At 36.2% G+C, this 22,829-nt stretch overlaps 1 protein-coding gene across 4 annotated transcripts in view; it reads right to left on the bottom strand.

Moving 5' to 3' along the window:
- Positions 1-3,278: 3,278 nt before the first annotated feature.
- The window catches only part of NT5C3A (5'-nucleotidase, cytosolic IIIA), a 29,884-nt gene continuing 10,333 nt past the window's right edge, over positions 3,279-22,829 (bottom strand). For 2 of the 4 annotated variants that reach the window (XM_026068585.1, XM_026068583.1), the window contains exons 2-10: positions 17,267-17,373; positions 8,927-9,025; positions 8,407-8,476; positions 7,637-7,683; positions 7,136-7,221; positions 6,799-6,888; positions 5,328-5,490; positions 4,666-4,866; positions 3,279-3,985 (exon numbers count right to left, since the gene is read on the bottom strand). In XM_026068585.1, coding sequence (XP_025924370.1) covers positions 3,884-3,985; positions 4,666-4,866; positions 5,328-5,490; positions 6,799-6,888; positions 7,136-7,221; positions 7,637-7,683; positions 8,407-8,476; positions 8,927-9,025; positions 17,267-17,373 — 965 coding nt within the window. In that variant the 3' untranslated portion in view covers positions 3,279-3,883. Of the gene's footprint in view, positions 3,986-4,665; positions 4,867-5,327; positions 5,491-6,798; positions 6,889-7,135; positions 7,222-7,636; positions 7,684-8,406; positions 8,477-8,926; positions 9,026-13,619; positions 13,671-17,266; positions 17,374-22,829 lie in introns of those variants that run through there. The other 2 variants (XM_026068584.1, XM_026068582.1) reach the window with 2 other exon arrangements.

The raw sequence follows: 22,829 nt of genomic DNA on the forward strand, positions 1-22,829 counted from the left end.
GTTAAATGTGGTTGTTGCATCTATATGGCTTTGTTGTTCCTATGTCCCACCCAAAGCAGAAGGACGGAGCAGGCTCTCACCGTTCAGGCATCCTGTAACACAGAGTCTGAGACTGGTAGGGCTTCGTGATTGAACAGGAAAGTGTGCTGCAGATTTTTACCTACCAACATAGTTGTGGAAGGGTAATAATCCTTTTCTTTAAGTGATTGTCATTGCGGTTTGAACTTTTGGTGAGTGACAATTCAATGTTGCCTCCAAGCAGATGATGAACAATGAAAAGTCCTGCTTAAGCAATGCTTGAGAGATGGTTGCCTGACCTGAAATCCTCTGTCAAGGCAAAGAGTTTTAAGCGTTCACCTAGCTGTTTTTGGAAATAGTCAGATGTTTCCCAAAATGATCAGGTGACTCTGCTCCTGGGCTACAGCTGGCTGAATACTAATCTACTAACTCAAATTAAGACAGAGTTGGATATCTGTTTTGATAATTGCTTCTAAAGATACTGCCTAACCCTTTTCCATATTGCTTTGCATGTATTTTTCTATTTGACTTTTTTTTTAATCACAGCTGGGTTGAATGATGGCCTTCATCATGCTGAAGGAGTGATAAGTTTGCTTCCCGTGGGATTGGGTGAGGGTCAGAAAAAAATCTGTGGGGAGGATGAATGAGCTTGCATGAAATTCTGAAACCAGCTGGACAAGAACTTGAAGGACAGTCGTGCCCCTCAGAAATGCTTCACAAAGGGACCAGAAATGCCCCCTCCTTTCAACTGATGCTTGGTTCTGTAGAGAAATGAAGTCAGGATGATCTTGTGCCAGCGTGTCTTGCTGACGCATCTTGTGCTGTGAGCTGTGGCTATCAGTTGCCTTTCACATGCTCTAAATTCTCTTATCTGGATTCCAAAGGTAGCCTGCCTGTCAAGGGGAAAACTTGCTGCAGTGTAAACTTTGGGAGTAATGCCTGGTAATTAGCCCCTTGCAGATGGAGATTGGATGATGATTAAGCAGTACATCCAAACACCCAGGAGTTTTTCAGAAGGCCTTTGCCTTTTGAACTTTACTTGACAGCTATTACAAAAGATCCTGTATAATCTCTTAGTTAAAAAACAAACAAACAACCCCCCCCCCCCAAAACAGACCCCCAAAACCCTGACGTTAGCTCAGCTAGTGCCAATTCTATAGGTTCCTGAAATCAAAATGTTAAACCAATTGTGTGGCTGCTGACCTGCCCTGGAAATGCTGCAGCCTCCCCAAAGAGTGTAGGCATGCCCGAGGTGGTGCTGAGCAGGCAGCTCACATCCAAGCCCTGTGGGGATTCATACACATGCGGCGTTGCCCTACCTATCTTGCCTACCGTGCAGAAAGCAGTATCTATTGGCAGAAGATGACAGCACGGAAGGCTCCTCTCCCTCCCTAAACTCTTGCAATATGACTGCGCTGCCCTCCCCTACGATCCAGGCAAATGGGCTGGCCAGGCAGAGAGATTGTGTAGCAGAGCGCAGCCTGGCAGCGAGGCTGTGGGGACAGGGACTGGGCTGGCTCCCTGGCACGTCCAGGCGGGAGAAGGAAGGGAGCAAGAACTCACTCTGTGCAGTGAGGAACATCCTTCCTGCCATGCTGCCTGGGCGCTAGGGGCAGGAAGGAGGTTTTACCTCTTTCATGACTACTTGCACAAAGCTGCTCTGGCCTGGCTGCTCCAAGGTGATGTACTACAGCCCGACCTGCCGCCTTTTCCTGTGCTGCTTTCACCCCATGCAGCTGCTCCACTCCCCACAGCTGCCCCCAGCTGGCAGGTCCTGGCTGGCCAGGGCTGAGGTGACTGCTGCTCCTGTCTCCCTGCGTTGCTGGCACTGCTGGGGCACTCTCAGCTCTCCTGGTCTGCTGCTGCTGCCACCTGGATCATGACTCTCAAATGGAGAGAGGCCAAGACTTGATCCTGTCCTCAGTTGCCTTATGGTTTAAATGGCTTTCTGGTTGATAGATGGCTTTTAAGGCTCCTGCTGTTGGGGATCCAGTTGCTGCAGTGCCAGGAGTAGGGAATCGCATGGCTGTAGGTTGTACGTGAGGAATCTGTAACAGGTTTCTGGGCTCAGCAGTTCCCTACTGGCATGTGATATGCAATATGATCACAAGGAGTGCTCGGACTACTTCAGATGGCGTACCAAGGCTCTGCCACCCATTTAAAATATGGGGATGCCTTAACTCCAGTTTTCTGTAGTGGATGCTAATGCATTCATTTCCTTGCAGGGACAGGGTAAGGAAACTAAAACATCTTGCCTTCTTGAAAAAGTCCCAGCAGACATGGTAACAGATAAAAGTTTGCTGATGTGGACTAATATAAATTTGGTGCTACATGGTTGGCATTTAGATACTGGACCACATGCTGAACAGGAAAGAAGCCATTTTTTGAGATCTGTGTAACTTCTCCACTGGGAGAGAATGCAGTTCTAAGCTCTCCCAGATTTTCATTACAGTTCCTTAGGGAACAGAAGATGACACAGATCCTGCTGGGCATAAAAGAAAACAAAGAGGGGACAATGACTATATTGCACGTTAGGGAAATGTATGATTGCCTCCATTTTATTAATGAATAGAATAGTTGAAGTAATGAATGAATAGTTGAGACCTCTTAGTAGCAGGTCTCAACACTGTCTTTAACTTCTCTTGCAACACACCAGAGGAAGCTTCCAGAGCTGCAGCTACATTAAGCTGTATCATCTGTACATGATGCTGAAAGGTACTGTAACATGTTCAGTAGCAAGGGAAATACTGTCTGATGACTCAGTAGATGTTTAATAGTTAGGACTTGCAGAGTGAAGCTAGAAGAGATAGATGCTATATCAGTTCTTTTATTTGCGGACAATGGGAATGTGACCCACAGGCAGCCTGAAGTCTAGAATGGTGTTCTTTAATTGCTTCTGAGGCATGGGGCTGGGAGCAAGAAAACTTATTTTGCAGGATGGTTTGACTCAGCTTTTAAGAGCCAAGATTAAGATCTAGCTCTGTTCTGAGTTTGTGTCCAGAGCAGCTGAATTCAGAGAGAAATTACTTTACATGCCCTATTCTAGCTTTGACATGAATCAACAGGATAGAAGTGGAGTAGTATTAACTATAAGATCTGAGAAGGGGCTAAAGTTATGGCTGTGTATACTGATACTTGTAAAACTATCTGTTGGTACGAGGATGAGAAACTTTCTTTAATTCAAATATACTGACTTAAAACAGTATGATTTCTCTCCCCCTTCCCCCCCAATTCCACAGAGGATAAACAAACAGTAGGGATATAGAATATTTTGTAATGATCAAACTTCTCAACAAAAATCTATTAATAGCAAACACTTTGCCTGAATTGGGTGAATAAAGCATTTTTACTGAAGAAAAATATAGGTATGAAAAACTTCTGTGAACATCTGTAGCATATTAGTAAGATCCTTCAAAGTGCAGCTGAGATTGAAGTCTCTTCTTTGAAAGACAACTCAGTAATGTAAAAAGGCAACACAAACCTGTGTACATTGCTTATTCACAGAACGTTTACACCTTCGATTTTACAAAATAGCCACATTTTCTAAAATGCTCCTCTGAAATGCCTGATTAAAAGAAAGTGAACCATAGTATTCCATCAGCAGCAGTTTATCACATCTATAAATCCAATTTAAATCTAGTTATTATAATAGGAGTGTGAGACAAAGAACAGCATAACAACAGTAAAAGGAGCTTCTAGTTGACAATTGGTACCATATATACTTCAAAATACCAAAATGATGATAAAAGTTTTAAATTAAATTAAACAGTTCTGTAAATGAGTAACGAACACATCTAAGATGGCACAAGTGTGCTCTTCTGTCCAGTTGCCTCCTGGAAGGAACGGAGTGACTTGAGACTGCAGTTTACAGGATTTTCTGTAGGATGGAGTTTGCGACTTCCAAGGATTCATCTTTCACCAAGACAATATCATAAGAGTCCATATATTTTTCCAAAAGCTCATCTACCTGATTGCAGAAAGGATAAAGACCCACTTAGTTTTAGAGTATTAACAGATTTTTCTTCACTAAAATATTGCCCTGTCTTCCCACCAAAAATCAGGGAATGAGCCATGCAAATATATATCACTCCTATGAGTGAATTCCACAGGATGACTGAGAGTAGGACTAACTTGACATTAACTGTGTGCACATTCCAGGGTATAACACCTACAGTTTATCCCAAGATTTCACATATAAGGATACTGAAAGTGAAACTACTTTCTCAGGTTCCTGAAAGGCAGACAAATACAAAATAGAAGACATAGCCTAAGTTTGTTATTTGAAAAATTATAGTTTGCTCAATTACTCATCCAGTATTGAAAGGGGGAAGGGACCAAAAAAAAAAAAAAAAAACCCAGAGAATTAATTTCTTCCAGTCTCTGAATTTTAATTCCTAACAAAACACCTTTTCAGAAGAATTTCGGTACAAAAAGCAAAGCAATTTACATTTGTGTTTTCATAACTTTATGAGTCAGAAAAAAACATCCAGAGGCAAGAAATCCATGAAAAATGTTTGAAATCTCATAATAAATATGGGCCTTGCATGACAATGACACTCAGTTTGATATTTGATACTTTCTATTAATGAACCAATTGCTAATTCACAACATTTCACTCAAAGTTTACGAGGTTACAAGGCTACTTACTTTATCATTGAGATAGCCAATCTTAAGAATGTGTTCAACATTTGCTACTCCATCTGCCATACTCAAGTCTCCTTGGGAATCCCCCAGCAGTATGATATTACTGTTGTCTTTTAATTGTTTGAAGTACTCTGTATTCTTCAAGGCACCATCATGTTTGTTGTAAACATGAATCAATTCTCCTTTAAATCCTTTTAATATTCCCTATTAAAAAACACTTAAGTTATTTCTGGTATTATATAAATGGATAGAGTCTGGAAAGAAATAGAAAATATTGCTCTAGAACTAATGTTGAACAACTTATTCTTTAATTATGAACAAGATAAATTTCTGTTAAATGACAGAATGACTGTAGTAGCATTCTTAACACCCAAGACAGGCAGTGATCTTCCTCACTTGGAGAAATAGTTCTGCACTGGGCTGACTGTGAGGTTGTCATTAAAGGAAACGAATGGCATCTTAGTTGCACTATGCTAACAGTATTTGAACTGTTACCTTCTGCTTGCTTTCTGCCTGGGAGAGTGGCTGACTATGCAGTTCTGATTTTCTAAATGACAGAGCAGCTGGCTACATCTTTTGCATTAAAGTGTTCATCTATAGTACATATAAATAGATACTAAATCCTTCAACCATTATTTTTGATAAATGTGTTATTTCATACATACATTTTCATCAAAATCCATGAAATTGGAAACAACTTTGACATTAGAATGGTAGACCCCAGCCTGGTGGATAACTTCCTCAAGAATGTCTCCAATCCCAGCAGAAAATATGAACACAGGAATGTTATGTTCATTGAGCTTATCAAAGAAGTTCTCATATCCTTCTCTGCAACACAGGATGCAAATATAAGTCAAATCTCAAATAAAAAAAGCCAAGAGAAGTCAGAGTTTTTGGAAGACTTTCTTCTCTTCTTTGGAATAGAAAACGAACTTTTCCTCAGCCTTTTACTGTATCTGCTTTGCCTCACCTTTTCAGGTTAGCAAGAACCATCAGCCTAACACAAGGCATATTGTTTTAGCAAGAAAGTCCTCTATCAAGCAGTTTGTTTTGTTTTGGTCTATACCATTTTTTTCCCCAAACATCTGATTGTGTTTTAAAGACTTCAAATTGAAAAACGCTTCCCCCTACCCAAACTAGCAGAACTCTTTCTAGATACTTTCAGGCTGTCTGTCTCCTTTCAATCTTCCTAGTGTAAAGATTTGACTTTTTATAGGTTCTTCCTGTAAAACAAAATATCTTTTTTGTTTTAAATCCTGAAAATATTCTTACTGTTTTTTCTTAAAAGCTTTTTAGTTTTCAATACCCAAATCAAAACTAATATATAGTATTTCAGTAACTAAGTACCACCTCAAGGAATGAGGTGCACTTTCGTGACATAGATATTGAAGGGCAGAATTTTAGAGGTGTGGTTTTTTTTTTTCCTTTTCCCCCCATAAAGTTCTTGTTGGAATCTTAGCCTGTGAATGAAGATTCAACCCAAATAGACTTAGGCTTTTAAATAGCCAGAGATAGTGAGTGTCTATTTTTCAAAAGAGAAGAACTTACTCAGTATTACAAACACTTCCGGAAGTTAAGTTTTAACAAAACTCAAAATTTACAGATGATTACTTTGGAGAACTTTAAAAGAGAAGGAAGTCACAGCACATTTAAAGCAAGGATTTTGCTGGCTTTTAAACTTGCCTTTGGCCATAGAGGAAGAACAATAATCAATACTGCAATAAAACACATGCTCCTCAAGTCACTGTATTTTTACCTCAGATAAAACTATAATAGGGAAGGTTTTTCAAGGGCACAAAGTTGAACTCTACATTCCCCCTTTAAAAAAAGTCACCACTGCAATTTTGAGACAGTGAAAGTCTGCAGAAATGAAGTTTGTAGAGATGGCACTCAAAATACTTTTTTTTTTCCCTTTTGATGTGACAAAAAACCTGTACTTTCAGATCTCTAGTTTATACAGTGTGATCATCATAGGCTTTAGCTGTGAAATATCAGTAAAGGGGACATGAACTTGCTGCCTTCTAAGAATACGGTGTCACATTCCAAGTATTTTCTTTTTTTTTTAACTGAAAGACATACAGTAAGAATCTACGAAAAATGCTTCAGACCAGTACTGTTCAAATCAAAGGAACTTACTTCAGCATAACATCAGATTCCCTCACAATTTCTGCGAATTTATCCTTCTGTAAGCCTTGTTCAATGAGTAGTGCATGAGATTTATTGTACCTAGAACACAAACAAAAAATTTGCCTTACAGATAAAGATACATCATTAAATCTCATGACCAAAAGCATCCTATATAATTCTTGGTCATTCAAGTTAACAGCAAAGCAAAACCAGTTGTTATGCAACACTCGGAGATCAACTCAGTTAATGCATTAGCCAAAGGCTTATCGCAGCCATTCATGTGCTTTTAGAGACTTGGTATTAAATCTAATATTAGTACAGTTTTAAGATGGGAGATGCTGCTTACCATTCCACCATATATGGATATTTTTCTTCAATAGTGAGAGCAGGGTCGATCTCAATAGCATAGTATGTTTCTTTCAGCTGTAATAACTGAAGAAAACAAACAAAGAAGATGTTTAATGTATTTTTATAAAATAACATTTGTTGTTTGACCTAGCTAATCAAAATAACTTCCTTCATTCTAGTTCCTTTATTTAGGTACAATGGAATCTGAAATACCCTTTGCACAGACAAAAAGAATTAGCTTGTGGATATACCAAAGAAGAAAAAGTGGACACTGTTAAACCAAATTATATGCTACTATGAAGAACACGAGTAGTCCTGTTCTATTATATTCGTGATCAGATGAAATTCTGACTCCCTTGCAGTCAGTGAGGAAGCTCTCAGAGCTGTAGGGATTTGAGAGTATCCTTTGTCTCACAGTGCAGTTTAAGTCTCTACTTTGTGTTGACAGAATAAAAACAGTTCCTATAGGAGGAACCAATAGTTAATGTTTTCTGTTTACCTTTTTCCGACATTCCTCTGTGATGAGCTTAGAGTTATCAATGATGTCTGTAGGGGGAAAAAAGTTTTAGACAAGACATTATATTTCTCTGCTTTATCTCTACAACATTGTAAATGGCACAGAAGACAATGTTTGATGACATAGTACTGTGTTTCTTCAGAACTTGTCTTACCAGCAACAACTGAAAGGCGTGTTTTTTTTTTTTTTTCTCATGAGCATGAAGATGTATTACTATCCTTCCCCTCATCTCTGAATCAAAAGGTTAAAAAGTTCATTACTAGCCTCTTTCTTTCTTTCTTGAGACTTAACTGTTTCTGAAATCATCATTAGGCATCCTATGTGTTTTAGTATTCCCACTTCATTAGTAAATTGGTTCTTTTTATCTTGTGGCCTTTTAAAACAAAGGAGAAATGTCAAGAAATTCCAAGAAGCTTACTATCTGATTCCTAGTGTCAGGACTATTATGGGCTCTTAAGAAAAATATGTCAACCATATACAACCACCCACATCTTACAGTTCAAAACTTAGTTTGTAATTGTATATGACAACTTATCTGAATTTAATTCACATAGACTGTAATTAACATATATATACACATAAAATTACATATAGAAACTCACTCTAAATCTTCTTCATTAGGATGTACAGTTTAGCTAACAAGTCAATATCAAATCTCATACTGAGGGATAAGTGGGATAGAAAATTAAAATCTGGGAAAAATTGAAAGGATTGAACAAAACAATTCATATTAAAAAAAAAAAAGTACTCACTATGGCAAGTTGGACATCTTTTTCCATTGTAGGAAAATCTACTTAAAGTCATATCAAAATCTGTAATAATCTATTTAAGAAAAGAAAAAGCAAAACCATCTTACAACATGAAGGGACAAAATAAAGAATGGCTAGAAATTCTGAATGATCAACAATAGCTGCAGTTGAGCAGCAAATCCATCACAGATATCTCCCTAGTTTACTGAACTACAGTAATGTAAGCCAGAATGTTCCATCAGAATAACTTTTTCTTAAGAAAATTGTTTTTTTTTTTTTTTAGTTCCTTTGCTCAGAATATTTCCTGAAATTACAAATCTTATGTTTGTATCATTTACTTAATTACAGACTGGCTGAATTACACTTGAATCAACAAGGGTTACTAAAAAAGTTGACGGATACAAATTTTGGAGGTTACCTGAAGGCTGACTTCTGTTATATATATTCTCAAAATTGCTGGCCTAGAGCTAAAGTCCTATGATTGCTTTCATTCTGATCTGGTTACTCCTTCTATTATTTTTACCTGAAGTTTGGCAGCTCCACCTTTGATGAGGCCACAAATAATCTCTTCTACTCTTCCTGGGTCCTTGATATGGACAGTCTTCTTCTGAAATTCTGGCATCTAAGGAGTAAGAACAAAGACATTTATAGAGAAAACTTACTAGGTAATACCTACTATCCATCAGACTGGAACTCTGCATATAGAAACAGTTTCACATGACATCAAGACATGCTCAGGTTTTTAAATCAGGACAGGAAGACAAGTTAAGAGTGAGAAGAAACAGAGAACTCTGGATATCCAAACTCATGAGCGCATACAGTTTTGTTTGCTTTCCATATGTTTTCATTCCCTTCTCTAATATCAAATTACTCAATAAGTTGACACTCAAAGAAAAGACAATCACATTTGCAGGAAATAAGGGAAATGCAGAGAAATGGGACATCCAGGGTCACCTTGTAGTTGAAATAAGTCATTGGGAAATGGTGCACCTTAAAACTAGTTCTGTGTGCAGTTAATAAGCACTTAAAGTCTCAACACAGATAAAAAAAGAGAGGCTGGTTTTAGAGTCCCATTGTTTTGTTGAGAATACTGTGCAGTGTGTCTGTGGACAACAGGTTGCACCGCTCCTCAGCCAGTCCATCAACCATTTTGCTGCAAACTTCCCAAGTAACATATACCATCACATCAAATATTCCTCTTGAAAGAAGAATATTTCCTGAACATCAAGATATATGATAAATTTGGGTTAAAAAAAGAAAAAGGAAGTTTTGCTTAATCTAAAAGTTTCTCTTCAACCTTGCAGAAATACTAAAGGTAACATTTACTGACAGAAATTTCCAAATATAATATGTATTTCCTTCCTTTATATCCTGTATGGACTGTTCCTGAAGCAAAGTCTTCAGACATACGTAAACTGTTTACATGGCCATTTACAAGTAGTAAGTTTTATTATCTGCATATAGAACTTAGGAGATGAAGTAACGCTAGGAGTTACATTTTCCATGTTCTGTCACTCAGCTTTCCTTTTCTTATACCTGGTATGTAATTTTTGCTGCAGTAAGCTTTAAAAACAAACAAACAAACAAAAAACCAAAACAACAACAAAAAACTCCAAATCCTTCTATTTCCAGACATGTTTCTGGAACTACCAGAGTTCTTATGTGACCAATTAGTTATTAGGTCATGCAACACTATTCTTTCTTCCTGCTCTTGATGCTACTACACCTATTATTATTATTATTTTTTTTAATTAGTAACAACCAACTTGTAGTCAAATTGCAACCAGGCTGTCATTTAAAAAACCCGCCAATGTTAGTCTCCTAAGAGCAGTCCTGTAGATACATGCATTTGTAATGGAAAAGACATTCGTGTCAGGGGAAAAAGTAGCGGGGAGGATCTTTAAGTATCTTTTCTAGTCCATTTTTTGACCTCAGGTAGAAACTACTACAGCTACATCATTCTCAACAGATGCTTGTCTAACCTATTCTTCAAAACCTCCACTCACTCATTCCTCACTTTTTGCAGCAAGGTATTTCAGTACTCAATTATCTTTATGTCCAGAGAAGTTTGTTAATTTGCTAACCTTTCCCCCTTTCCCTTCTTAAACCTAACCTTTTCTTACTGCAATTGTAGCTGATTTAACCAAAGTGTACACGGAGAAAAGTATATGCTCCCTTCATATATGCTCCCTTGGATGTTTTTCCTTTTTGCTCATCTAAAGAACCCCAATTGCTTCAATCCTCTTCTACATGGTGCATTTTTCTAAACCTCTGATCATTGCTCATGTTATCCTGGCCCCTCCATGTGATCCACATTGTTCTTGAAACACAGGATCCGTAACTGGATATAACCTTTCTGCACTGCTCAGCACTGAAAAGACTCCAGCTGAAAGACTAACTTCATCCTATGTCTTTCAGATAATATTTTTGCATATACATTTGAATACATTTTCTTTGTTAGCAATAATATGGCAATACTGATTCAAATTCAGTTGGAAATTTGCAAATATATCTCTCAAAATTACTGTTGGGTAGAAATAATTAGTTGCAAAAAGTGTTAAATTCTGCATTTAGTCTCACTAGAATATATCTGCTCTTCCAGACCAATGCTCATATTTGTCAAATATAACAAATAACTCTAATCCTCCTGTATACCCATGGCCACTTTTTGGCTGGTGTTGTCAAAGATGCTAATGAGAACAGACAGGAGAGATCCTTCTAAAAGTCTAATCAGGAACCTTTGATAATTTTCCATGTTTTCTACCCATCTAAAAAGTTCTAGCTATACCATAATATCTTGCCAAAAATTCTAAAGTCATGACATGATATTTACTACTACTTTGCTTTATAAGCCTGATAAAGAAAGAAACTGGATTTGTTTCACATGAATTATTCTTCATGAACCCCTGGTACTTACTCATCTCCATATTATCTTCTAATGCTTGCAAATACTTTGATTATTTTTTCTAGAATTTTTCTGGGAACTGAATTAAGCAAATGACTTATAAATCACAAATCCATTTTTCTTCCCTTTGATAGATAAGCATCGTTTCCTTTTTATCTGCTTCTTTTATTTGTACTTTCCTTTACTGGCTCTCTCATTTGCTCACATAGCGAGAATCACTTAATTTGGAAGAATTACACTTCCCCTGTTTTCTGTAGACCTGAGGAAAACCTTATGGCAAAGACATTTTCTGTAAAAGTGGTACCTTCTAAACTAATGTAGTTATTTTTTTATGTAGTTGCAGTTCCTTGTTACTTTTATTAGCACAGCAAATTCAGAAAACATATACTTGGACTGTCTTCCAAATGCCAGCTCTGTACCAGATCTGGAATCTCTGAGACAGCTAATGATCATAACAAAACCTTCATGAAAATGCCCATTAAGGAATTCCCTCATCTTTTGAGAACTACATCTGCAAAGCATTTACATTTATTCACAAATACTAGAAATATATCAAGTGATCTAGTTGCAAGAAACAAAACATTAAAAACCTGCAATTCTTTCCAAGGTGTTTTATGGTATTTCTCCTGCATTTTATATGGTGTTGGTAGACAAAACTGAAATAGCCAGACAACAGCTCTTTCATGGGTATACAGCACTGTTTCTCTATATTGAAAGGTAAAACAATTTGACTCTGTTTTGTGATTTTTTTTTTTCCACTATAAATTGACTAATCTAATTCCTTTGGCTTTGAGGAGGTAAACTGTTTATATATTTTTAGACTTAGAATGCAAAAATTAAAGGGAAATCTAAATGTGTCCTTTTGTAAGAAGTAGTTCAAACATCATTTGGTTTACGTAGATACTAAGCAACAGACTTCATAATATAACTGATTTAAACAGAACAGCTGTTGGGGGGGGATGGAGAGATCAGAGGGAGAGCCTGTATGAGGACAGTTGGATTGTTTGCTACTGCTTTACTTCAGACTTTTGTAGGTTTTGAAACAGCTTGAGGAACAACACCCTTAGTAAATACTTCAGTAGATGATGTTAAACAAGACATTGCTTAAGATTGAGTATGATAAAGGCTTCCTGCTTTGAGGTTGTAAACTGACATACTGTACTCCTACTAAAGATCAGTTCTGTTGGTTAATTTATTCCTAATACAGTTTCATTTTCACACAAAGATTGAAGTGAGGTAGGAGTGAGTATTCTAATATAGGGGAAAAAGTCTTCTGCAGCAAAAACAAGTTGTCTTCATGCATATGGCATGTGATAAAGCCTCAGACAAATATGATTAGTCAAAATAGGTAGTGTGACCATCTGTATTTCCTTGTATTTATATTTACAACTGAACATTATGTAGTAATAATTTTATTCAGGCTTTATCATTATTACAAGTATATGAAGCTGAATGTCGCCTCCAGCAATCACTACAAGCAATCATCAGTCTTCTGGCAAACAGTCTTCTCCAGCGTCTTACACTTCTGCCTAGTCTAGCTGTTGTTTTTTGCTGCATAATTGCCATTCTTCATAGTTGAAAAAAACAAGCAGATTGAAGTTGAAAAGAACTGATAAGAGATGAAAGAACATGGAAGAATGAAATGCTAATAAGAAAAGCGCAGTTAATTTGATAAGCTCTGTGTTTCTACTAATTGTTCAGGAAAGCTCTAGGAGTCAAATCCATATGTACAAAAAGCCCCAAATTTCTGATGGATCAGCTAACTGGGAAGAATGCAACTGGAGAAACAACCAACAAAAAACTCCACAACACCTAGCAAAGAAAAGAAAGCTTTTAGGAGCAAGGAGCTTCTACATACAGGACTAAAATTATACGAGCACAGGAAAAGGAATTTGTGCTTCCTTGTGAATCTGAAAGTACATCAAGCAAACACTTAAGTGCTCTCATTTATTCTGTCATTATATAAAGGTCTGAGAAGAGTTTTGCTTTCTTATCAAGGACGCCTGTATGTTACTGAAATAGTTCATTGAGACAGGTATCTTTTTGAAGTAGACGTTAAAAGATTACAACTCCCACAGGTCATTTGTGGTTGACGTACACACTGGCCACAAACACATTCAGGTTTCTAGTCTCTCAGGTTTTTAAGGAGCCTTTAAAGAGAAGCAAGGAGAACAAAAGTGAAAAAATTATTTTTCAGATTGAGCTTGATTGATTTATGAAAAGAATAAAAAGATGGGGGGGGTTGTGATAAGAGGTGACTGGACTAAGGATGTAGGAAATTCTTTTGTAGTTCACAATGTTATAATCATACCTTGATGAATGAACTGTAATGGGTTCACGCAGGTTTGGAAATCCCCCAGTCCTACAAATCACAGAATGTGTCATTTACAACAAGGATAGTTCTGAAAACAACAAGTCTATTCAGTACATGAGACATGCATCTATGGAACTGGGTAAAATAAAGAGGGAAAACTACTTAATATAAAGACCACTCTGAATTTCAGTTTTAAAATAGTTTCCTATATACAACTGGATCGCAAGAGTGTGAACAAGGCTGCTTTTATGTTTTATTTGGGTGCTGCTTATATATAGTTTGTGTGTGTATGGGGGGGGTGGGCAGGGGAAGGGACAAAACAAGAAAAAACACCTTAAGACCCAAAGCATGGTCCCACTAAAGTCCCTGGCATCAATAGCAAGTTTAATGGAAAGCTGTGTAAAATTACAGTGTTTCTAAAAAGGTAAATACAGAAACAATGCATGTAATGTGGTATCATCTGACCACTAAACCTTTCTTCATTTGTTTTAAAGATTCTGGAAAATTAAAACCTGATGCTTGTTTCCAAAGACTGTTAAATTTTATATGATTACTCACAGAGATAAAGAAATGACATCTATGGATACAGTGTGTACATTAAAATATAATATATAAAAATGTATTTTTTATATACATATTTTATAGGGAATCTTGGAGTTGATTCAGGAGATGTAAAACAAGTTTTGTTCCCCACATCATTTTGCCACTCCTTGAGATTAAAACACTTAGTTATTCTGTATTTGTTACTATTGTAAGAGTGGTCCTGTTTTATTTCTGACATGTTTACATTCAGGAATATTTATTTTTTACATACTTAATCCTTTTTGGGACTGTATGTAAGGATTCTGTGATAAGAGTTAATTAGGATTTAGACCCTTGCACAAATTCCTTAGAATTGTTAGGTCTGGTTTATAGATGAAATGATTCAATTTATTGCAAAGCATTGTGTGTATTTTATATCCAAATTATTAAAAATGTGGGAAATCCTCAGAGCATGACACAGTGATTTTTAAAGTACCATTTTCCGGAATTTGGGCCATCCTTTCCCCTCCTCCTTAATATAACAATTTTGAGTGTATTTTGTGACAGACCCTCCAGTTAAGTGAATTATATATCTATTTAGTGACTCAAAAGTGGAAAATCTTCCTACCGAGATCTAGTATTAATGGTTGGTGGGTTACTTAACTATTGTTGTTTTAAGACCTTAGCTAAACTTGGCCAGGAAAAGTACACAGCTGCTGAAAGTCACAATGCTAGTCACTTTCTAGCAGAAGTGTATGCTGTGTTGGCCAGATTCATAAACAAAGAGTTGGTGATAATCACTAAAATAAAAGGCAGGTATCTAAGAGAATTCTAGAAGAATATTTCCATTCAGGTATCCTAGGGAATTAATAACTGATTGTGTGCACAAGGTGTAATTTCTTATTCTGAAATTAAGATTATATTGAACTTTTTGACCTACTGAGTGCTAAAGGAGATGCTTCCCTCCTCCCACCCAGTAAAACAACATCTAAAGTCTCTGTGATTTAAAAAAAAAAAAAGTATTTTTTTAAATGTCTGTTAGACCACTCACTAATAAAAAGAAAGTTCAGGTGAAGGAAGACTGTGGGGCCCTGTTGTTGTTTTCACTAACTGTAATTTTAAGTAGGGAAGGACAAGATGATCCATGACCTGCCATCTTAACCACGTGGAGATATGGCTCACTTCAAAATCTAATCTAGATACACAGTCTGAAATATTACTAGCAATAACTAAAAATAAGAGGTTATCATCGTAAGACTGCTAGGTAGTGCTAAGCAATAGCATTTCAGAAATCCTTTGAACACAAAAATTGGAGCAAAGTATTTTTGCACTGAAAACCTTGTAAACCTACACTACTTGGCATATATGGCTTTCTTATTATACAAAGACTAATCTAATATGGACGCCTCTTTAAAAGCACTGTAAATAAAACGCCCTACATCACTGATTGATAAAGTTTTAAGGGAACTTCTCTATAATTCTCACTCACTGATAGAGTACTTGGTTAGGCACTAGTATTGCATGTCTAAATTCTTAATAATAGTAATAAAAAGGAATGTTCTCACACTTACAAACATACTGAAGATGAAAATAATGAAGTCATAAAAGTGATAAGACAATGTATAAAAATTAGCCATGATACTATATTTTAATGTGTGTGAATACTGACAGTCAGAGAACTTCAATTATCACATGATTTCTTCTTTAAAATTTGTTGGTAAGCTTGCCTTAGATTAGACTAGGTTCCAAACCTATTAACAACTTTTGATGTAGAGGACAAATGAGGGTAGCATGGCCAGGACAGGGAACTATGAATGTTATTTCTGGGCAAGTAAAATGCAAATCAAAACGATAAAATGGACAGGATTCAGTTATTTGTAAATTTTATTTCCTAGTTTGTGGTGACAGCTTCCATGTAAAATGGTAAAAGCCAAGAAGAAACTACATTTACTCTGGGAACTGCAAATGCCTGATTCCAAGGTCTGAGACTAGCTATCATACACACTCACTTATGAGCTGTACCAAAAAAGGCAGGGCATGGCATCAGTGATAGCTGTGAAATCTGATACCATGGCAAGCTAAAGAAAATTGGATGTCAGCATCCTGGTGGCAGAAAGCAATAGTTTGGTGAAATTGTAAAGAAAAGGGGTACATTGCTTGATTTATATTTATATCTTCTTTTCCATTTCCTTTCTTCTTTTGATGTTATTACAGAACATTATTTAGATCTGCTTGGTCTACAAAACAGCTCATTAGAAAACTTTTAAAAAGCCTGCAAGCATAATGTAACTTATGCTATTTGCGGTGTATGAGTTGCAGAAAGCCATGCTGAGGCCATAACAAAATTCACAGGATGGGAGTGTGTGTGTGTGTGTGTGTGTGTATCTCTTCTTCCAGCTATATACATACATGCACTCTTGTAAAGCTTTAAGTGTCTTGGCTTTAATTCAGACACAAATTTGACTTTTGGTCCATAAGTGCAAGAGAGGTTTCTCTCAGCAGCCCCAGCTATTAGTAGACTTATCTTTTGGACAGGGACATCAAAAGCTACTGGACTTGAGTGTAATCACATCAATCACTCCATTATGTGCAGCTAGTCAAGAGAACTGTGCTATTGATTGTGCCTCTGCTAGCAGAACCGGAGCTCAGGACAGGCACCTTTCATTTTAATTGCCAAAAGCAAGAACATAATGCAGTTTATGTTCATAAAATATAAACTCAAATATGATAAGAAATTCCTTAGCAGCTAGTAAGTAGCAAATTACTCTTTTAGTACTTTTACCAGAAATAGCCTTAAGGTTACTTATCTGAAAAGTAATAGGCAAATATTATTATGGAAATGTAAGAACAGAGCACTGAAAATCATCACATTTGCTTGACAGCATCCTGCAGAACTAGAGACCCAGCACCGGTTATACGAAATAAATGGAGGGCCCTTCACTACCTAAGCACTGGGATGCATACTAAAATTTTTTCCTGTTTTTCTTATTTCAGTTTTTAATTATTTTTTACACTAAATGTGCTGGATCCTGATGTTTAATTTGGAAAAAAAGATTTGGAGAGACAGTGTTCACAGAAAACATGAGAACAGCGTTTTCTCTTGTGCTTTTAAAGGACAGTACCTGTGCGTTGAGCTTAGGGCACTCCTGATTCTTCTGTCCTTGATTTTGTCCTACTGCAACAGCACAGGTGGCAAGCAGAGTCCAGAGACGCAGGGCTTGCATACAGGCTGCCAACAAAAACCAACCAAGTCCTTTTAAGAATTGGTCTGCTATATTATTTGATCTTTATTATTTCTGCTGTATAGAAATAAAGCAGACATGCACGGTACACAGCTAGAACACTCTGAAAGTACCTACATTTAAGACTACTCTGATACGTATTTAAAAGTAGATGAAAGTGTAAATTGAATTAAGCTATTCAATAAAAACTGGTAAATGTATTTATTCCTTTAATGCTGTTGTCAATTCTATGCTATCAAATTTATACTTTAAAATGTAATTTGTCAGAACAAACAACTAAGTAATGACTTAGCTAGTAACCCTGGTTTAAAAATGCAAGCAGAAGACAGAGTCAGTCCTGCTGACAGAAGCTGTGCACACTTACCAGAGGGTTTTGCAGAAGCAGCTGCAGAAGCAAAAGAAAATTCCTCTTGCTTGGGAAACACTAATATAGCAGTGCAAGGTGCAGTTGGGGGCATTTCCAAATACAGCCTGACTAATGCCTGTGCAAAACCCCAGGGTCCTGTGACGCACGCACGCTGGCAAAGCACAGCAGTTTGTTATGCTCAGCAGTACAGCCTGACAGGCTTACAAATGATCAGCTGGTGCACCAACAACAAAACCTTTGACCTTCACTGAATGAGCAGCTTTCATGGATGCAGCAGGCAAATTTGGACTGCTCTAACAGAGGAAGGCCCTTGTTTTTCAAAGCAGAAGCTTGCTACTTTGTTACTTTTTAACCCTTTTCTTACAAAATCTTTCAAAGTATTTTAGGATTTCCTGTTGCAGAGCACCACAAAGTTCTTACAGCTCATTGACATTGGCCACATTAACATTTAGAAGGGAGCACAGATTTATTTGTGTAGAGGCAGCAAATTAATTACTTAATGAGTCCTTGCTTTGACTTTAATTATCTATGCAATACTGGAACAGGAAATCAAGGAGGCTTGTTTGACAGGATTTTTGAGAAACAAAGGGCCTCAACATGCTTTTAGAAGTTTGTCATTAGGCATACTGCCAGATCAAAGATAGTATCTCGGTAAGACAGAAAATGCATTTAAAAGGATTTTTTTTTTTTTTTTTTGTAAGAGGACAAAGAAGGTATTTTCTAATCTTATTTATACTTTAAAGTTGTGTAGATGTTTGGAAGTGTCACATCCAGTTAGTACTTGTGAAGAGTTCTAGTGCTATGGCAATGCTGTAAGCTTCCCTGTATCATCCCATAATTCCTGTTTAACCTTAAGATCACTATGTGAGGCTGTCAGAAACAACCACAAAGATCAAGCCAATTCATATTTGGCCATGAATGTGCTTGGAGCAACTGTCAGAATTACAGCAAGGGCAGATTAGTATTGTGGCACATGTAAAACCCCCAAACCTATAAAAACTATTACCATGATTCTAGAAATTCATTAGTTAAGCAAATTTGCTTTTAAGGAGGATGTGCTATTTTTTCTACATTTTAAAAAGACTGATAGACTTTGTGAATGGTACAGAGGATCCATACATGTTTTGTGTCCACATACCAACCATAGGCCAGTATGTATTCTGTCAGCACTCCTCAGACTGTGACCTACGCAGACTACTTTCATTTTTTTCAGTTATGCTCTGTGTGTTTTGACCCAATGAAGCAACTAATGAATACTTCAGCTGATACGAAACATGCAAATTGCATTGACGCTCCTCTGCTAAAATTGAACAAGATCCCCCAAATGTGTGTGTTAAGGTCTGCTGTATTCTTGGGCAGTAAAACTGTTTGAAAGCTATGTTAAAAACATAACACAACCCCTGCAAAGACTACATAAAGCTTACTTGGCACTGGTATTTGCCAGGATTTATAGTTCCTATTACATCTACTTGACATAGCACTACTTGATAAAGTACACTGTTGTAACACGTAACATCCAGGTAATACTACCTTTTATAGTATTTATTTGTACATAGAGTTAACATACTTTCAGTTTATAATATTTCCATAATAGCATTTGAGGAAGCTACAATATAACACCGTATCTTGAATAAATATGAATCATTTGCACAACAAAAAGCTGCACCTTATAGCAGAGCAGGATTTCTAATTTAAGATAGTCTTATGAACACTGAAGAAAAGTATGCCTGCCAGATGAATAATGTAATTCAGATAATGGCATCACTTTATACATTCAATATACAAAGTAGCTGTCTGAGCTTTTATATACTTCAAAGATGACAGTGCTATGGACATAAATGAGTCTTGTGAAACCTCGTGAGACTGGGACATGGCGGGTGATGGAGCTGGGCTGTTGATATTCTGGTGCTTCTTAGATGTGATTCAGTAAGGGAAAATTAATTCTAATGCCATCAACAATTTAAAGGAAATTAGCTTGCTCTTTAATAAAGTTAAAAAAAATTCCTCTATTTCAGTCTTTTTTTAAACTCACTTATGATTTAAGATTGAAGGAAAGGGTTATAGAAATTAACTCTAACTTTTACAGATTAATTTTTGTATATCAAACTAATTAAAATTTTAAATGTACTAATATGGTATCAATGAAAGAAATAGAAAATGACACCAGCAAAATTTCTGTAAACATTAAGACAGCCAACATCTACTTAAAAAAGATTTACTGTATCCCTAATAACAATGTATTTTCACTTTACAAAAATGCAGTATATGAAACTCCTCATCTAAAAATACAAAGGACTGTCTTTGCAACAAAGAAACCTTTAGCTGAAGTGCTTTACTTAACTGACCAACAACAGAGAATAATAGCTACTGCTGACCATGTTCTGCTCTTGCTGACTTGAGTCAGATCAAGATTTGGTTTACACTGCTTAACTTCTGTTATGAGGCAAATTAAAATTACTGTTTGTTTTTTAAAAAGAGATCGAGTCCAGCATGACCTCTGAATAATTTCTATTCTTACAATATCGAAGGTCATTTAAAAATATTTTAAGCACCACAGACTAAAGAGGGATAGTTATTTCAACAGATAGCTTCTATTTTAACCTTCTCTCTTTGGCCAAGGGCCAAACGAATACATATCTCCAGTGCAGAATATTCTAAGCAGCAAAGAACCCCACTTAAAACATTAGATGATTTGTCTGTCCTGTAACACTAGGAAAAGGTTCCACCTTATATTGTGGTGTGTTAGGTGAATGTGCTTTAAAGAGATTCGGGATGCTCTCAAAGAGCATGAAGTGCTGAAAGTTATTAGTCTAAAGCACAGAAAAAACTAGTTCTACTAGTCCTTATGCACCTTTGCTCTAAGTTTCACCTATTCCTTTGGGGAAAGAAAAGAACACAGCACAGATAAGTTATGTAAGCAAGTCAGCTGCACTGTTTTTTAATAAAAAGTTAAACACTTCAACTAAACTGACATCAGGTTTTAAAGATCAAGAAAGCAGTCATATCTGAGTAGTTTCCATTCATTAAAATCAGAATATTTCCTATAAAAGTTAGAGATGACTGAATCCTGTATATACTGTAAACACGAGCTAACAACCTTTCATGAGCTTATTACCTTTCAGTCTTGTCTAATGAGCCTATTACAGCTGAACAACTTCAAATATATCCATGCACATTTAGCAATGTTACTTGAGCAATAGCTTGCTGTTCTATTGCAAGGATCTCTTTTAACCATTAAGAATTTTTTTCCTAACTTTACTTTTGTAGTAAGACTATTTAGTGTATTTATACTTTTCAAAATAAACTACTTGAGATAGTTTCCCCAAGACAAGTAATGCTAACTGAAACTGAGCACTCAAGCACCAAAACAAAGCAGAAGAAAGGAATTAAGGTAAAAGAGTCTAATTTAAATATGATCTTTATTTGTGTTTTAGCGAACACAGCTGATGAGAAGCATACTGGCTTGGTTCCAGCAATATCTTTCTATGTTTTTAAGGGATAATCACAAAGAAAATAGGATAAGCATCAAGGTAAACAAAGCTGGGGTAAATAAAGTTTTAGAGTATTTTGCAGGAATTTTGGAAGTGACTTACATTTTCTGTAGAGGTTTGGTATAAAAAAAATGCTAGCCACATTCATGGCTGATATGATGCAACACAAATATGTACACATAAATGTGTGTGTGTATTATAGCAGTAGGTCATGAGGAATATAGATAGAAGATATTGTTTAAGCGGAAAGAGCTTGAACAGCAATTGCTACAAAAGAATGCTTAGAAAGGGATTTTATTCCGGGCTCCCAAAGAATATACCAAATGACAGCAAGAGTGTTGCCTTCAGAAGAATAAAGATTTGAACCTATTAAAGAGTCCATTAAATCTCAATAAATCCAAAGAAGGCAAATGGTAGGAAGGAGAAGATCAGCAAAGTGTTAACATAACAAGCTTTAAGATACATCAGTAGCATCTTACCAGAGAATGCGTTTTGGCTACTAAACTATCATACTTTAAAAACACAATAAATTCATGCACAAAATGGACTATAGGGGGCAAATACTGTATTACAAGATATATTTAGCAACTCTATTCAATACAGATTTTTTAGATCTGATCAGAGATCAGTTTTTATCATACAAGAGAAAATGAGTGACCATTTATAGTTTTCCCTTTCAGTTTAAAGGGGATGACTGTACTAACTATAGAAAGCTATTCTATTGCTGTCAAACATACATTCAAATGTATAAATAACAGCTAAACTTCTGATGTATTTTGTTTCGTTGTGTTTACTGTGACTTAATCACTATGATGTTGCACTGAAAAATGATATCTCAGTAAAACCACTATAGTTCATTAAAAAATAAGGCTACACAAAGATGAATTTTAATTCAGCAAGATAATTGTGCATTTTTTTAAACATAGGTATCTCATCAGTTTCATTAGGACTAAGCACAGGTTTTAAGTGGTGAACAGGAACAATAATTAACTTACATTAAGGTCATGGAAGTAAAAGAAATTATTCTGTTTCAATGATTTCTCAAGGTGGTTACTCTAAGAAAGTCAACAATGAGTTTAGAAGTTTCTTATCAGTTTCTGCAATTCTAGAAATCTAAAACAAATAAGAGATTAAGCATCAATCTGAAACCTGTAAGAAACCATGATTGTTGCAATTTGGTATGAAGCTGATTGTTCAGATGAAAGGATAAAACAGACCACAGCATATGTGCCCCATAGCATCTTCCTCTTGGGCTTACAAAAACCACCTCAAAAGCAGAGATCCCTACTGGTAATAAATCAACACACATTTAGCATCTCCCAAGAAAATAAGATTGAAGGAAGGCCAAATACATTGTTGAACTGCTCTCTTGAAGTCTAGGTAATAGAATACAGGTAAGAGGTTTTGATGGACCTTCATATTAATAAAAGATATATTTCTTGAACATAGAGGTGTGGTTATACCTCTATAAATTATAATTATATATATGTCATAAAACTCAGAATGAACTGCAACGACTGTGACAACAGAAGTTTGACACTTTATGAGATATTTCAAATCCTCTGTAGAAGTTTCTTAGCAAGTA

This window comes from Apteryx rowi, unplaced genomic scaffold (assembly GCF_003343035.1).
Source record: "Apteryx rowi isolate R43461 unplaced genomic scaffold, aptRow1 scaffold_276, whole genome shotgun sequence".
In the NCBI taxonomy this organism is placed as follows: Eukaryota; Metazoa; Chordata; class Aves; order Apterygiformes; family Apterygidae; genus Apteryx; species Apteryx rowi.